This window comes from Solanum pennellii, chromosome 3, assembly GCF_001406875.1.
Source record: "Solanum pennellii chromosome 3, SPENNV200".
Lineage (NCBI taxonomy): Eukaryota > Viridiplantae > Streptophyta > Magnoliopsida > Solanales > Solanaceae > Solanum > Solanum pennellii.
Genome location: NC_028639.1, coordinates 72,493,878 through 72,512,515, shown reverse-complemented (window position 1 = coordinate 72,512,515; position 18,638 = coordinate 72,493,878). Strand labels below are relative to the sequence as shown.

General features: G+C 33.3%; 1 protein-coding gene across 8 annotated transcripts; it reads right to left on the bottom strand.

Moving 5' to 3' along the window:
- Positions 1-1,848: 1,848 nt before the first annotated feature.
- LOC107014698 (HBS1-like protein) lies at positions 1,849-15,424 on the bottom strand. 8 transcript variants are annotated; one of them, XM_015214727.2, is made up of 15 exons: positions 15,237-15,424; positions 13,968-14,012; positions 13,351-13,440; positions 12,918-13,024; positions 12,635-12,759; positions 11,669-11,833; positions 11,044-11,277; positions 10,796-10,873; positions 9,657-9,994; positions 9,469-9,579; positions 8,901-9,388; positions 7,775-7,943; positions 2,651-2,890; positions 2,409-2,543; positions 1,849-2,273 (listed from the first exon to the last, which is right to left on the bottom strand). In XM_015214727.2, the coding sequence occupies exons 5-15, from the start codon at positions 12,738-12,740 to the stop codon at positions 2,142-2,144; spliced, it is 2,196 nt and encodes a 731-aa protein (XP_015070213.1). In that variant the 5' UTR covers positions 12,741-12,759; positions 12,918-13,024; positions 13,351-13,440; positions 13,968-14,012; positions 15,237-15,424; the 3' UTR covers positions 1,849-2,141. The 8 variants fall into 8 exon arrangements, with proteins under 8 accessions (XP_015070213.1, XP_015070217.1, XP_015070216.1 ...); XM_015214731.2 differs by having other exon boundaries at positions 11,044-11,262; positions 15,237-15,423; XM_015214730.2 differs by lacking the exon at positions 13,351-13,440.
- Positions 15,425-18,638: the final 3,214 nt, after the last annotated feature.

Sequence of the window (18,638 nt, the reverse complement as noted above, 5' to 3'; positions counted from 1 at the left end):
TTACACATAATAAGAGATTCCTAGTTATGGATTAGAACTGGTGAAATACTTCTCTTCCTACTTTGACCTGGGGCCCACGTGCCACATATCCACCATAAGAAAAAGTTGCTTAGATAATAAATACTTTTCGCCCTTAATTTTAAAATGCGATCAAATCATTAAGTGATTGAAAAATTCATCTTAAAATTTCAAGTTTAAATTTTAAACATATTAAAATTTGATTAATTGATATTTACGTTATGAAACTTTTTTATATTAGGAATAAAGTATTTTCAGCAATAATAATAAGACTGAACTTATAAATAGATCTCTAGACTTGTTAGGTTTTTCTTCAGGTATCTCAACTACGTTATTTTTCTATTTAATCATTGAACCACTCATAATTTGTTCCTTTTAAACACTGTTGGTTGAATTTGATCGGCTTTTCTATTGTAAATGCCTTCGATTGTGTTCGTATTGTACTGATTTTGATTGAAGAAATGGGATAAACTGTGTGAATCTCATTTGTTTTTCTAATGTATTCAAATGACTTGAAGTAAAACACAATTATTCTCGAATATATTCACTATCAATTAGGCTAATGAGTTTTGGAACAATATATATATTCTCTATCAATATCCCTCACAAAATCTGATTCCACATCAATCAACGGTGTGCGTTTAAAAGGAACAAATTATGAATGGTTCAATGATTTAATAGGAAAATAGCATAGTTGAAGTACCTAAAAAGGAAAACTCAACAAATTTAGAAATCTGTTTATATATTTGGTAAAACAATAATATGTTTTTTCTTAGTTTGGAAAATTACAACATTAATTAAAGGTAAAGAAAAGTAAGTAGGGACGAATTTGTCGTTTAGTGGCAGTCACTTGGATTATACCCACATAGTCAGAAAGTATGATTTCATCAAATAAAGACAAAAGTGTAAGAAAGATATGTGTGTGGATGAGGTAAGAAATAAGTAGTTAATGGATGAGATTTTCAAAATTGATTGTTCATTACTTTCTTAGTTGGGAGATTAACCTTTTTTTTTCTCTAGTCAAATTTTAATTGGGAGATAAACTCGAACAAGTCTTGGCTTTTATTTAATTATTTTACACTGTTTATTGTATCATTTTAAACCCTTTGATTGTAATTAATTCTACATAGGTGAGTCATCAGTGAGGTCATTAGTGAGAGCAATTCGTTTGGTTTGTTTAATTTTTAAGAACTTAATTGGCATGTTCCTACCAATATAAAATTACATTAGATCATCTGATTCAAAATGAGGTTATCTTAATAAAATAATGAAAATTATCAATCCCACTGTTTATGTGAAATAAATAGTTTGTTAATTATGGTACAGAGTATATCCTTAGGTAATTATCCCAACCATAAGCTAAAAATTCCTATGAGCAAAACAGCAATAGTTTTTGAGTATTTTTAAATAATATAAGTAAGCGGAAAGATTCCGTAGAATTTTATGTTCACAAACTATTCAATGAATGTCTGAAAAATGGGTCAATAACTGGCAAGATACAGAACTGGTTTATTACTTTAAAAGAAAATTAACTCATATAAACTAAGCAAATTGATATAAAGTCAACTTAAATTATTACTAATAACGGTTCTGGGACAAGCAATATTCTTCTTTTCTTTCTCTTTTTTAACCAAAAAAATTAGGTGGTGATTTATTAATGTACATGGCACGCAAAAAGCTTGTGCAGAGAGTGTGTTAGGGAATAGAATCACATATCAAACTCAGTCTAAACAAAGCTAGACAGTCGCAATACACGCTTTCAAATATTGATACTTGTTAATATCTCATACCATTCTTGTGCACCAAATTAGAAAGAATCATAGCTGTCCATTTCACGACCCACGTGCCTGCACTTTTCCAAGTAAATAGTATAGTAATGCATAATATAATTAGAGTTATACCAAACAACAAGAAAAAGAATCATATCGGAATAAATGTAATGTACATGTAAAATCATAACTAGCCCCACCATAGATTCCCACTTTTCCCTGAGAAATAGTGTCACTTTTACAGAAGATGATAAATTTGGGCAGCTTTTGCTGTGGCTACAGATCCTTAAACAGATACTTTTAATGATGTGTTCTGGCCATGCCATGATTTTCATTCCATTACTGAAAAATTCTCTACTCCTGCTTCCCTATAACTCGGGTCACCAGACCAAGGGCAACAGTTCTTCCTGATGATCGGAGGGACACCCTTCCAAGAGCTTTACAATTAGCATGCTCGTCAATGCAAACCATTCCTTGCAAAACCACCTAAACCATAAAAAATGAGTCATCTTTAACAAGCCAACACATGGAGGGAAAATGCATATTGGCGGCATCTGCCAACCAAAGAAAAAGAAATACATAGAATAAACATGAAACATGACGGTTGCTTTTGTCAAAAACCTCAATCATAGCATTCTGCTTTGCCAGAAGACATCGAGGTGATTTTTTGGTCTCCTTTCCGGTCTTTGGATCAAGCAAGGACAAAATCCTCACAACTCTTGCAGCCTCCTTAGCGTGGTGTACAAGAAATTCTAACTGCATAGTTCAAGATATTAAGTGCTTTATAATCATTAAATATACATAAGCCATCGGACATGGATATTTCTAAATTTCCAGTAGAACGATTGATTAATGAATGGTACCTGAGAGCCAATTACAATTGGAATGCCATTGTCCAAGATGAGGACCTTCAGTTCCAAATGATTTGCAACTGGAACTGGGAATTCAGGGTGGCACAAGACACCCCCCGCCATCACGTGATTTGCATCAATACCCTGTAGATTGATAGTGACACTGTCTCCAGCTTTTGCGGCGTTATAAACCTGAGAATCACGTTCCAAAGAACGCACTGTTGCCACATCTCTGAATGGCATGACTAAAACCTGGCCATGTTCATAATTTGGTGTTAAATGCCATAGGCATTAGTCTGTCAAATATAATGGAACTACACTGCCAACAAAGTAGATTTCAGAAGTTTAACTTCTGCAGTTTGCTCTTTGCTAAATGGAACATTTTCCTACTCTTTATTTCACTATGATCAGCAAAGTTTTTCCCTTTTTCCACCTCTTTATTTCTTCCTAACTCTATTTTCCAGTGTTCATCTTCAAGCATCTTTCTATACTCACAGTTCTGCCTCTAAAATGTTGCTTATTCATGCGTGGTAGACATACTTTATTCTTTCCATGCTTCTCCCCAATTTTCAAGGGTAGTGTCCATGACATCTTATGGCTCCATACTATTGTTTGTAAAAAATACAGAGTGTCAATAATCTTGGCTCAGCTTTTTCGAAAGGTACCTAGGGGCTGGGGTTTCTATTTCTCTAAATTATCTCTCAAGACTTCATGCAGATATCAAAAGTTCAGAGCCTTTCTCCAGCTGAATCATCATAAATTAAGAAAAAACAGCAAAATAAACTCACAGCTACTACTGCAACAGAACCAGCCAAAAGAACTCAGATATCAACCAGAAACGATTTCGGTTAAAAAAACTTAAACACCAACAACAACAAAGTTAAGTCAAACCGTTCAACAGCTTATATATAATGAATACAATCAATGATACACAAAGAAAGATTATTCCGATATTATAAATATGTAAATCTTTTTTTTTGGAACTGGTAAGGTTGAAATATTCAGCGGGTATGCTGGCTACCTCCAAAAAGGAATAATTACAGATTTCCTATCAAATCTATAATCTGATTTATATCATCTATACAAAGCTGTTTACACCAAAAGAAGTGGAGATACTATACAATTCCATTTAACTTTGTGGATGGAATTGAATCTATCTTCAAAACATCTTCCATTTCTTTCTTTCCCGACTGACCACCATACACATGATGGTATTAGCTTCCACCATCTCTTTTGACTCTTACTGCCTCCTAATCCAACAGCTCAACAGATCTGATGTATATTCTGGCATTGTCCAGTTCATGCTTGTGATGTTGAGAAACAAGTTAATGGTTATTTGTTTCCCCTGTCAAGTTGCACAAAAACACCTAGAAACCAGTTGTCTGCCTTTCTTTTGTAGAACTTCTTCTGTTAAACATGTTCTCTTTATCACTAACCAGGTGAAACACTTTACTTCTATAAGAATGTCACTCTTCTACAAGTAGTTCCAATTATATTTTGGGGCCCCTGTCATCCCCATTAGTCCTCTTTTGTAGGCATTGTTGACTGAGAAGACTCCATCCTTGCTATGTTTCCACAGGATCTTAGATCTTGTCTGTTGTTGTTGTTGTTATAATCATTCCAGATAGTTTTCCAGTAGCGCTGCCACCCTCTCCACCTCCCAGTCATTAAGTAGTCTTCTTAAAGATATGTCCCATCTCTGTTCTGTCCAACAATCACTCACTCTGGTATCAGGGTTCTCACATATGAGAAGTTTGGTCTATCCAACCATCTTTCCAAAATTTAGTTTTGTTTCCATTACCCACCTTAATATACATATTTCCTTCCATTTGTGGCCATAGGTTCCTGATTGTCCTCCATACCCCGACCCCATATGGTTCGGAGGTGATTTTTGTACACCAGGGATTTAGTTCTCCATATTTTGCTACTATAACCTCCTTCGAGAGAGCTGCATCTTCCTCAGTGTATCTCCATAACCATTTCATCAAAAGGCTTTCATTTTGCAGCCTCAAATTATGATCCCTAAACCCCCTCTTTCTTTTCTAAGAAGAACATTCTTCTAGTTGACTAAGTTATAACCCTTTCCCTCCTTATTGCTTTTCCATAGGAAGTTCCTAATAAGTTTGTCTAGTTTTTTCACCACCTTTGTTGGGATTGGAAACAAGGACATCACATAGGTTGGTAAAGAGTCCAAAACAGAGTTTATGAGGATCAATCTACCCCCTAGGGATAGGTATTGTGCCTTCCATCTAGCAAGTTTCTTCTCCGTTTTCACCAGAATAAAATTTCATATCTCTATTATTTTGTGTTTGTTACCTAGGGGCATGCCCAGGTATATGGTAGGCAAATGCTCCACTTTGCATCCCAATATATTTATTAGTTGCTGCATCTGAGGGACCTCATTTACAGGAAAGAGATTACTTTTTCCCCAGTTTACTTTCAACCTGAAACTGCTTCAAACAAAACCAAAATCACTCTGATGTAGCTAATTTGTTCTGTTGTAGGTTCACAAAAGATGATAGTATCATTCGCATAGAGCAGATGACACACTTCTTTTTTTCCCACTCTATCTCCGACCTGAAAGCCTCTAATCCATCTGTTTTGTGTTGCAATCCTCATCATACTATCAAAGCCTTCCATTGCCAAAATGAATAAGAAAGGGGAAAGAGGATCACCCTGTCTCAGTCCTCTTTCTGATTCGAAAAAACCTACGAATTCCCCATTCATAAGGACAGAAAACTTGACCGTTTTTATACACACCTCAATCCACTTTATCCATTTGCTGCCAAATCCCATTTGTCTAAGAGTATTCAGAAGGAAAGACCAATTCACATGGTCATAGGCTTTCTGAATATCCAATTTGCACATTAGACCTGGGGCTCCTCCTTTCATTCTTGAGTCAATGCATTCACTAGCAATGAGTGTTGCATCCATGATTTGCCTCCCCTTTACAAAAGTCATTTGATGTTTGTTGATCAATTTCGACCCACTTTTTTTTAACCTTTCAACCAACAATCTAGCAATGATCCTGGACTCCCCCAACAGGCTGATTGGCCTAAAATCCTTCAACCCTTATGCTCCAGGTTTCTTTGGGATTAAAGTAATAAAGGTTGCATTAGANAGCAATGATCCTGGACTCCCCCAACAGGCTGATTGGCCTAAAATCCTTCAACCCTTATGCTCCAGGTTTCTTTGGGATTAAAGTAATAAAGGTTGCATTAGAGCTCTTCTCAAAAATCTGATTAGAATGAAAAAATTGAATTGTATTGGTGATGTCTTCCTTCAACAGGGCCCAAAAGGGCCCAAAAAGACTGGAAGAATACCATCAGATATCCATCAGGACACAGGGCTCTCTCCTTTGCACATAAGTTCAAACATACCCTTTTCTCTTCTTCCTCAAAAGGTCTCTGCAGCCATACTTTTTCGTCTTCAGTAATCATGTAGACTCCTGCAGTCTCAACTCAGGTCTCCATTGTTCTGCCTCCTGTATAGGTTTTTATAGAAAATATGCACTGCCTCTTTGATCACAGCTTGGTCCTTAGTAACAGCTCCATCTACTTCCAATTGGTCTATATAGTTAAATCTTTTATGAGAGGTTGCAATTCGGTGGAAAAATCGTGTGTTCTTGTCACCTTGTTTTAACCATTGGATTCTTGATCTTTGCTTCCAAGCTAATTCGTCCTTCCTTGCCACATCTTCAAATTCCATGCCCAGATGTGTCTTTTGCAGCAGTTCATCATCTGTGAGGGGCCTCTGTTCCTGAATTGTTTCCCAATTAGAAATTTGATTGAGAATATCTTCCTTCCTTGTTTCCAGTTCCCCTTATTATTTTTGCTCTTTTCTTTGAAACCCTCTACCTCTAACCACCATGTTTCAAATTTAAAATAAGACTTTTTCCACCCTTCATCTCCACAGGACATAATAGGATTATGATCTGAAGCAATTTTGGGGAGACTGCTTTGAACTATCTGTGTAAAATTCTCTCCCCACTCTGCACAATATATAAAGCTGTCAATTCTAGAAGCAAAAATATTATTTTCTCCAGGTGAAAGAGCCTCCACATAATGGAGGATCAACCATCTCCATTTCTTCAATGAAGGATGAGAATTCTGACATAGCACCGGTCAGTCTGTGACAATTTGTTCTCTCTGACGGAAGTCTAGTGACATTGAAGTCACCATACACTACCCAAGGCCCATTAATGTTATGCTTAAGCTCTAAAAGTTCTTGCCAGAGCACTCTCCTATTTATTCTGTTGCAGTCTGCATATACTGCACCAAGATACCCGCTGAAATCATCATTTACTCCTAAAAACTTTCCAGTTATACTTTGGTTTCCATTCAGAAAAAACTCCCCCCTCCAGATTCTCCTATCCCATATTATTAAGAAACAATAACTGATGTTTTTCCAAACTTTTCACAAATTTTAGCAAAAGAGCATCCAAGTGCACAGACCAACATCCTTTTCGGCGAAAAAGTGAGAAAGAAAAAGTACAGAAGAATGAAGATCTACCACAATGAAGGTTTCTGGCAGTGTTTTGCCCTATTCCAAAACCTTCTGGGCTCTTTTGTAGGATTCTAGTGATTATGTGGTTTAAGACAGTTCTCCAGTTGTAAGAGATATGTTTACTCAAAAATGTGACTCATAAAAAACGTGTTAATGACTTTAAAAATTCTTCCAAACAATAGGCCCTATAAACGTTTGTTACATAGGAACCTTTAAACATTACTTCTAGTACCCTTTTGGTTTTTTTTTTCTCTAAAAATATAAGCGGGTTTATAGTAACGTTACCTACACATTTAAATATATGTTGTAACCTGAGCTACGAAGTTTTCAGCGTTCTCCATCAGCCCTTAATTTTTACCCATTGGAATTTTGGAATAAATTAATACTTAAAATGTTACTCATAAATGCCTTTAATCTGTTTGGGAAATTTTCTGAAAAGCTGCATCTTTTTTGTTAATTAGTTTGGAAAAAGGATTATTAAGGTTAAACTTCCTCTTTCTCACATTAATGTGGATAAAGGTTAATGTTTGTGATGACATAAACCATTAGATAAGAACATGACTCCCACAAGCATGTGTTACATAGAGGAAAAAAGGTATACAAAAGGAATATTGTAGCAGTCTCCAGTACCTTATTTCCAGTTTGAAGAGCTCCCCTCTCCAACTTACCGCATATTGACACTTGCCCTTGAGACTGTGCTCTAACAACATCACATATTGGCAATAAAAATGGCTTCGAGTAGTCTCTTTGAGGAGGTTGGAGAGAGTCTATTGCATCCAATAGGCAAGGACCTCGAAACCTGCCAGTTTTCGAAGCCATGTTCTTACTTCATGAGTTTATCAAGAATCAAGACAAAAAGGTACCTCCAGTAATTTGTGTTAAACCAACTAAGTTTTTTTTATAAGCCGATATCAAACAACTAAACTCAGTCCAAAATTAATTGGATTCATACACTTAAATCCTCAAAATCCATTCTGATCTATCCAACTCCATTTCATTTCAATACTAATTACATTTTTTAAAGCAGATTAGCAGCTTCATATAATTAAAAGTTCTATAAATTTCATATTTACCTCTATATGGGATAAAATTTTCTAACTAAAACAAATGCTCTTGAAAAAAACTAATCTAATGTGAGCATACTACAACTGCTAAGCCTTGATCTAAATTACTTGGTATCGCCTAAATAGATCTATTATTTTTAGCTAAATCTACACTGATTCTAGAGACTCAAAGTTTCATAAGTAAAATTCTCTAATTGTAATTTTAAGTCAGCCTCCATCCCTTTTAATCATCTTCAATCACCTTGCCCTACCTACTAACTTCTGCACATGAAGTTTTATGCAGGGATATAGTGAATAATCTCAGGCCACATTCTATCATTTTGTTCTCTACGTGTGCTCTTGTGTAATTTGTTGAATATGCCATCTATATCTACAACATTCATCTTATGTGTGTTGGTTTTAGAGGTCCAATATTCACTTCCATTTACATTGTAAACCACAATTACTAAGAAAATTCAACTCAATAGCACAATCTTCGTCTTAAAAGCAGAACTTTAAGTTATTATATCTAAGAAGATTTTCACTATTTAAATTCCAGCTACCTATTGTTTAAGAACTCTTGTTATGCGATAAAGTTAAGAGACGTGACTAGAATTAAATATACAAGTAAGGTTGTGCTTTCTTAAACCCACAAACCCATGACACAAAAAACAGGAAGTAAAAAAAAAGAGTATGTCGGCTAGTAGGCTAACCAGGACAAGAACCGTGATTCTGATGGACCTGTCACCAAATTTTGGTTTTCCATGGCACTTAGGGGAATCCATGTTACTGAAGAATCTTTAAACTTACAAGCACGGAGAAATGTGCCTAATTGTTTCTTAATTGCATCAAATCGTTCTTGGGAGTATCCCACTGCATCCATTTTGTTAACTGCAATTATAATCTGATCCACCCCAAAGCTTTTGATAAGTTGTGCATGCTCCCTCGTCTGCCCTCCAGTAGCATCAATACCTGCTTCAAATGCACCAACTGAAGCATCAATTACAAGAACTGCTGCATCTGCTTGTGTAGCCCCTGATATCATATTTGGGACCAAGTCCCTGTGGCCTGGGGAATCAAGCAGAACAACACGGTAACATTTTGTGTTAAAGTAGGCAACACCCACTGTCATAGTTATTCCCCTCTCTCTTTCTTCAGCACTCTCATCCAATGCCCAGGCATAAGCAAATGAACCTTTTCCCTGATTAAATAGACAACGGACTTGTCAACAAACTCGTAAACATTTGATTGTGTCTTGCAATAAAGGATGAGAATAATTACTTGCTGCTTAGCCTCTTTTTCATATTTGTGCATTTCTTTATGGGATATCCGCCCCAATAGGTGCAGCAACCTTCCTGATAGTGTTGACTTTCCAGAATCCACATGGCCAACCTACATATGGGGAAAAATTGAGACTAAGAAGCAGTGTAATATACACTAAATCAAGATAAAGTAAATGAAGGACTTACAATTGCAAGATTTAGCTGGTTGAAGTTGTCTTCTGTTTGAGGAGGCTGCACAATTTTCTCAGGCTTATTCTTTGAGCTTGATGCTGCACTGTCACTCTTTCCTGTATCCACACTTTGAGGCTTTGATGATACAGATATATCGTTCAAATTGCTTGCTAGGCCATTATTTCCCCTAGTTTTCGAAGCAGGACCACTATCCTTCAAATCATCGTGCTTAACTTTTGCTAATGATGTTGAAGAGCTTGGATGCCCTTCCGCAGCCAATTCCTTTTTTACTTCTGTACTCAGTTCCTTGTTATTTGATGAGATATCTAACTGTAAGATCCTGTCAGTATCAGCTGAACACGGCAAATAAAAGATGTCAACCTCTCCAAACTGAAAAAATATATAAAAACAAAAGAAAACAGTTACACAACTGAGTGTTCAATACAGCCCTGGAAAAGGGTATTCGTGAACCCTAACCTAAGCTAAACAGGGCAAAAGAAAAGAAAAGAAAAACAGAAATTTCATGAAAACACTAAATTAACAATATCATTGTATCCAAATGAGATTCAAGACTTATATTAATTTAACAAGAACTTTAAGCTATTACTTGGCAAACCGCTAGAAAAAACTAAAAATGGCTTGTATTACTTGTAAGAGCATGATTCACTCACTGTCCAGTGTTTCAAAGGGAACACCCAGACATCAATACTCCCTCACGTGAATCTCCAAAATAGTGATATATCTTTCCGACTAGGAGGGAACTTGTAGTCTATGTTGCTCGAACTCTTCAAAAATGTTGCTGCACCCATGTTGGATCCTCCTGATGCACTATTTTTGGAGGACCCAACACACACCCTCGATATTTTTGAAGAGTCTGAACAAGATAGCTTGAAGTGACCCTCCATTGACTATTTCCAAGCTCCATCCTCATCAAGTAGACCAATGCAAAAATGGTTGATGCATTAAGATTCACTGATTGCAAGTATTTTCTTTTCAATTTTCTCATTTAATTTTGCAGTTAATCAAAGTCAGTGCAACCTCCACCATTGACTCCACGGACTTAAATGTTAGAAGTACTGTTGCCCCAACTAGAACCACCTTAAATAGGACATAAAATAAGTGTACAAATAGAATCAAAAGCATGAATAGAGTACCTTTGGGACGTAATTTGGATGGTGCTATTCCACTCAGTACTAAATCGTCTGGAGATGGGGAATCAAACTTGAAAGGTACTGCACCATCATTAGCATGTGTGAGGAAATGAATTAAAATCAAAGATGGTCAAATACTGAACAGAGATAGAAGTACCATAATGCAACAAACACAATTTTTCAAGCAAAGGGGAGGGAAAAAAAGGAATGCATATGTCTATACACCGGCCTTTGCTTGAACATGTGCAGACCTATATCAATCTTGCAGTGGCTTTGAGAGCAAAAAGCTCTGTGTAAATCATGAAACTGTCCACATATATTTCCAGGCTTGTAGTAAAAGCAATCTTCGGTCTTAAAACAGTAATTCTGTGCTTCAAAGTTTATAACATTTTTTGCTTTCTGAAGCAGCAGTGATGGAAATAGAGACTCGGCCATTACAGATGCTCCAGAATCTTTACATATGCCACCAACTGCACGGGAACCATCTACTCTATGAAGCCGCAAGCAGACCACACATGAAACAACAAGCAGACCGGATAAGACCTAAACATAATAATGTAAAAAAAGGTAGTTTGTTCGTACAACCTAATGACCTTTAATAACCTTTAAAATAGGCAAACCAAGAAGAAAGTAATGCCCAAAACTTTCAAATAAGCATTATATTGTGGCAAGTAAATAAAGCATGAAATAACATTAGAGATGGACTACCCATGTAATAATTCCATCTCCAAAAAAAATAATAATAATATTGTTTTCTCATGTTTAATGGAGATGGAAAATACAGTAAGCAATCTGTCCATAAGAATGTTAAGCGTAGAAGAAAGTTTCACAGAGACACATATTTAGACCCTGAGGACAGGTTCCAGAGTTGCTAACCTGCATTTTCTTTACTGCTGACACATTTTTTGACCAATGGATTACGAAGGACTCCACATATATCACATACATTCATAGTATCTTCATTATCAAATGTGCAAATGGGACAACGCCAAATCCCAGACTTAACCGACTCCTGTTTTAACCTTGTTTCTGGCGGCACACCTGCAGCACATTGTTAAAAAGCATATTGAGTTCTTCAAAGTTCTCTTGACATTTACGGGGTTTGCTATTTTCACGACCTGCGGTCATGGTAAACAACCATAAACATTTAACTATGCAAAGAAGAAATCTCATTGGTATTTCCTGTGTTCTTTCATGTAATAGTACTAATTGTAAACTTAGTGTAGAGACCTCAATTTAAATGGTCATGAAGTTAAATAGGATATATCTGTAGAAGAGTACCAAAAGCATTGGGATGTTCCAGCTTGGGAGACAAAAATTGAGACACGGATAGTGTAATGCTGTAATGTTTAGGGAGTCCTCCAAGAAGTTAAACAAATCATATGTTTAAGCCTGGTAATAGTTTGGAGTAAGTTGTTAAGTATTTTTATCCTTCAACGAATCCCAGTGAGTAGTATAGAAGAGCCCCACACAACAACTAAATGTTCTCCACCATCCTACTTCAAGAAACATAGTCAACAATGGAATGATGACACATCAATAATTGTTGTAACAATTCAGAGAAAAATAACACAATAAAGCAAGTCATTGCAATTTAATGGACAATACCATGAATTTTAATTAGCTTGCACAAACGAGTTTGGAAGTACATAAAATACTTTTATTCAAACATGACACCAACAAAGGTAAGTCAGCATTACAAAGAAGTAATCTCAGTATAATTAGTGTCTTTTGCTATTCTTGTTTGTTAAGGGTTGAGGGGAGATAAAATGGGATAGTGCTGCCTCAAGATCTTAAGCATGAGAATCTAACAAGCTCCCTAGAAAAAATTAGGGTACTCACCATATTCCTCTGCACAATCATACCCATCATCATAGTCATAACCGTAATCTTCATAGTCATCAAAATCTTCCTCATACTTAACTCCATAATTCACCTTACGAGGCATCGTGAACTTTCAGCTATGCCTAAAAATCATGTACTTGAATGGTTACTCTCTTGATAAATCAAACCCACATTACCAAAGGTGTAACGTAATGTAGAAGCTCTAAATTCTAACGGTAAAACAAAACACAAAATTTTCCTTTGTCATGCTGAAATAAAGTTGAATATGAATGTAATTTACCTTGACGTTGATGATCTCATCAGGAAAACATCTTTCTCCAACTAATTTACGGAACAGGAGATCTTCTGTGAGTGTGCTGAGCATGGGGGAAGAAGATCTAAAGTTTCCTGTCCAATCAAAGAAGCTACTAGATCAGAAAAAAGTTTAAACTAAGCTTAATCATAAAGTTCATCCTATCTCTGCTCGCAACTGGTTATATGTTATATGGCTCAGCCTTTCAATCCATTGAATCAAACTCTCAAAAGGAAGATAAAAGAATTATGAGTTCCAAAAAATTTCTTTGCAGATATGACATGGAGGGACAATTGCCATATACAAGCTATGTATTTCAGTTCAGTGTTTATCCTCATGTATGTATATAGATGTCTATATGACTTTGTCTCATTCTACTATTTGTTTCAATTCCATGGAAGACTGTCAAGTTTAAACTTACAGCTAATTTTGAGCCCCCAACAGAGTAGAATCCAGCTAGTTCATCACCTTAGTAGTTACAAATGTATAACACCCATTGGCCAGTAGCACACTAGAAACATGAAACCCTTCATATTTAGTATGTCAGAAAAAAGCTTCTCGAAAATAAGTTACTTCCTGAAAAATATTTTCTTGTATATGATTAGCAAACAGAAAATATTTCAATGTTAACAAATTGATAGTGTATTGATGAATTTTTAAGTATGAAAGAATGATGATAAATATCTAAACGTCATTTGGAGCAGTGACATGAAGTTAAGAGTTGACATGGACATGAAAAGAAAAATGATTTCCACTCAAAAATGAGCAAATTACTGCTATCATAAGAAAATTCCGGCAACCGAAGCACCAAAAAAATGACTTGTTTTCCAGAAAACATTTGTTGTCATACCAAATAAAACCTAATAGTCACATCGGAATAGGTGAATCAAATAACCGTTGACTAATTGTAATTCATTGATAATGAAAATAACTTTTACAAATAATGAAAATAACTTTACACAATAAGTTACTTTTCTTTATAAGGAATTTACACAATAAATTACTTTTAAAAAAATCAACAATAACGAAAACAAATACCTGTCTATATAGAGTGTTGGAAGTAACCGGAAAAGAGTACTTCACCTGCTCAACCGGTCAAATACACGGGCGTCTAAAATGAGATTGTATATGAACTAAAATCTTTATATAAATACGTAAAATAATACAGTTTCGTTAAACATCAACTTAGATCTTTTTATAGCACTTGAATCCTATGGGTTAATTTGCATTGGTATTACCAACCAAGATACAAGTACCAACAACAGCAACTACGTCTCAGCCCCAACAGAGATGTTTCCTCTGCTCCCATTTAGTTGTCATGTATACTAAAAGTGGTTCTTCCCATATACTTGACAATTCAAAAAAATCATGAGATAAGTAATTAAATTATCCAACTTTGTCCTTAAGCGTAATTATTCTAGAAGTAAGTGGCACATAAATAGACAAAGATTAAATAATTAATAAGGGATATATTATTCAAATTACACTCCAAATTAATTTTTTTCTTAAGGGTTGTACAACACCTTATCCCGGCAACTAAAAGGAATTATGCAGTGGCTGGAAAATATTACTAAATTTATTTGGTAGTAGTGTCAACTTGATAATTTAATCCACATTAGTTATATATCTTGAGTTAAGGAATTAGATTAATAGTTAAACTTCACGAAATTAAGGAGTTAAACCATTTATTTCGTGAAATCGTAAACTCCTATCTAGCCAATACAAGACCTAAAAGAGTCAACAAATCTCACGTGTATTTATTTTCAAGTAAATGAAAAAAAGTTAATATACTTGAATATCAAGAAAATTCAAGAAAACAGAGTCTGTACTACTAATATGCCATAACAATGCGGTTTGTGATTCAAATTGAATACAAGAAAACAAACCGCATAACAAAGAATTAGCAAGAAACACACCTAAATGGACACTAGTTATATATCTCAAGTTAAGGAATTACATTAATAGTTAAACTTCACAAATTTAGGAGTTAAACTGTTTATTCTGTGAAGTTGTAAACTCTTATGTAGCCAATACAAGATCTAGGAGAGTCACAAAACACATGATTATCTCACATGTATTTATTTTCAAGAAATTACCTGCACGACTAATATACCATATCAATGTGGTTGAGGTTCAAATTAACTCCAAGAAACCAAATTGTCGTAATAAATGATTATCAAGAAACACACATAAATGGACAGTACAAAATTACTTAATTCTAAAAAAAGATAACAAATAAGGGTTTGTACAAGATGAATGGCAAGGCAGTGATAATGGAGGATAAACAATTTCGAATCGTAAGCTTACTGTTGTCAACTCCGGCGAAGAACAGTCGCAGAATCGGAAGAAATAGTATTGAGAAGTGCGATTTTGCTGTAATGTTGATGATTCGTCATTCACCGCCGGTAAAAAGACTATCGTTTCCTTTATTTTTCTGCTTTATTTATGCCTTTCTTCTTCTTCTCGTTCGAGAAATTTCCTAAATAGAGTATAAAACTACGGTGAAAAGGAGCAAAAATAATTTCATTTTTGGAAGGGGTGGGTTGAGGGACGGTAATTATATAATGTTAAAAAATATGACGCAGTTTAATCAAGTAATTTTTTTTTTCGGGAGGGGGTGGGTTGAGGGGTGGACGGTGGTAATTACGTAATGTAAAATATAATTTTATGTAGGAATTATAAAGGAAAATTACTTGTATATAATTAAATATATACTAGTCAATTAATTGATATAATTATAATTTGTTTTAATTTTATTTGCAGTTTATTTTTAATTATAATTAAGCGGTTCAGCTTTTTGATTTTATAACTCACATGTTTGTACAATTTGAATTTTATATAACTTTTGTATAAGTCAGATTTTGTATAATATAATTTATTTCACTATTTACACTTCTGATGTTTCTATTGTCTAAATTCGTTATTTTGAGTTTATACAAAAATAATTAAATTATTCAAATATATACGTGAATATACGAACTCACGAATTATACAAATAAGTCAGTTTGAACTGTAGATATAATCGTAAATATGCAAACTATAGTTATGAAAACATGTTTAAATTTATTATAATCGCTATTTGTGAAAGTTTCTTAAATTTAAATCGTATAATACATTTACAAGTAAATAGTTAAAAGAACAAAAACTTGCTTGGTTGATTTTGTTTACATTTAAAATTGCATCTTTGCTATCAATTATTATTTTTTGATAGGATGGTTTGATCCAAACAAGTGGACGAAACCAATGTAATGGATTCAATTTTCAAGAGTAACATTTTGTATAATGCAGTGGATTTATTTCCCAAAAGCAACATTTTGTTTAACGCTTGTTTAATAAATTTTACTTATTAAACTTTTATCTTAAATTATATCTTTCACAATTTCATATAATAAAATGATGTCTTCCGTAGACTTGAATTCATATAAGTGACTAATATTAAAATCATTCAATAAAGGAGCAATGTTAAAACTCACTTTTGATCCTATCTCGCTAGCTCTTACTTTTACAATAATATTTGTTTAATTTTTTTAACTATTTTTTAATATATGTATATACACACATACTAGTGATAAAATTATTGAATATTATGTTTAGTAACACATGCTCTTAAGTTGCTTAACATGTGATGTAACCATGTTTCTTTCTCCTCTTTTCTTAATTTAGTCATCATAACATCTAAATTTGAGTTTTTGGTTAAAAGTATTCATAATGTATAATCTAAATTTAAATTATAAGCACAATTGAATGATTTTTCTAATTTTAGAAGTTGAGAGTTTAAATTTATTCAGACAAGATGTATTAAAACTATATAAATAAAAAAAATTAAAAAGTATGGCAAAACACTAGTCTAACTTCAAAATTTTCAAATAAAGTAATAAATTTTATTTTCATAACTCAACGCTTACGTAATTTCATTAAATTCTAACATTTATGTACATGGTATAAAATGTGAATTGTATATAACGTACATACGTACTAAATATTTATAAAAGGAAATCTCTAAATAGTTAGACGTGATATTTTTAAAATGATTTTACATAATATTTTAAATCATCGGAACATACTGTATAAATATTTGAAGACATATGTATTGTTGCAAATAGGGGTGTTCACGGGTTGGTTTTGATCGGTTATTGGTCAAATTCAAAACAAACCAATTAATTGGTTTTAATTATCAAAACCAAACCAAACCAAATATAATGTACATTTATCGGTTTGGTTATTTTCAATTTTGGTTTGGTTTGGTTTGGTTGTTCGGTTATTGACCATACATAAAAATAAAAGAAAAAATTTATTCAAAACGTGAAAAAAGTGACAACAATTCAATCAAACGAAAAATAGTTAGAATGAATGCCATTACAGAACTTTTGATCATTGAATTTACCGAATAAAACTTCAAAATTCACTATTTTAGCAATAGAATGAAGAGACAATGACATTTTCAATCCTACAAAAGAATTTCGATAGACACTCATATACATGAAACTAATAAGAAAAATGCTGCATTTTTTTTCATAAGTAAATTATAAATATTGGTTCGGTTCGGTTATTTCTTCGGTATTTTTTAAACAAAATCATAACCAAACCTAATACTATTGGTTTTTAACAATCTAAAACCAAACTAAAACAAAATTCAAATTAAATCGATTTGGTTTGATTTTTCATTTTGGATCAATTTTTATCCAAACCATGAACACCCCTAGTTACAAGTCAATTTAGTAGGTGGTGCAAAAAAAAAACATATAAACTAACAATACACAAAATTTAAATTTTGAGAATGAAAGATTCATTTCTTATGAAAAGAATGATTGTTGCTAGTTTTCAAATAGTATAAGAATGTTTTTTCTCATTAGAATAATATAAAAATGTCTATTAAATTGTGTCATAGTTAAGAAATATTTTAGCCTAAATCTCTAAATTCAATTAAGCTATTAAAAAAGATACAAATAATATTTTATTACATTTTTCCATTGTTGAAGTTACAAATTACAATACAAATTAACTTTTACTTTTAAAATCATTTTCCCACTAATGTAATTCTAATTAATTTTTATTCAGATCATCAATATAATGAAAAACAGCAATCCATTTACTTAAAATAAATTTATCAAGATATTTAGTTTCAAAATTCCCCAAACCGAATTTATGTAAAAGTAATAGTAGAGTTCTTTATTTACACATTGTAATTATATTTTATCTCATTATCTATGATATTGTTTTAATAAATGTAATATTGATCGTCACTTTTATACACATTAACAATTTACAAAGTGGGCTTACGATAGTATAAAAATATTTAAGATACCTATTCTGGCATATATATAAAAAATAAAATATTATAAAAAAATTAATCATGTACCATTTAGAAAATTGACCAAACGCAATTTTGATTTGGCTTGGATTTTGATCCCTATGCCATTTGGAAGTAAAGAAGACAACTCTCTCAAGAGCCATCTCATATACGAATAACACATGTGAGACTAAAAAGCAATCCTTTTAGATGACAAAAAATTCATAGCACATTCGGCCTTTCAAATCAATATTAAAATTTAAATAAATAATTATTAATTATTTAATAATAAAACGATGAAATGAAAAATAGTCTATTAAATACACTAAATCAAATTAAAAAAGAACTTTTCATAGCTATATTAAAGAAAAAAAAATAATAAATATATATATATATATATATATATATATATATAAAAG

Excerpts from the sequence above, each read along its gene's own strand:
- LOC107014698 (XM_015214727.2), bottom strand. The coding sequence starts at position 12,740 with ATGCCTCGTAAGGTGAATTATGGAGTTAAGTATGAGGAAGATTTTGAT. Across the intron at positions 11,834-12,634 it reads TGATTGTGCAGAGGAATATG|GTGTGCCGCCAGAAACAAGG; the intron begins GTGAGTACCCTA and ends AATGTGCTGCAG. Across the intron at positions 9,995-10,795 it reads ATCCAAATTACGTCCCAAAG|CTGATACTGACAGGATCTTA; the intron begins GTACTCTATTCA and ends TGCCGTGTTCAG.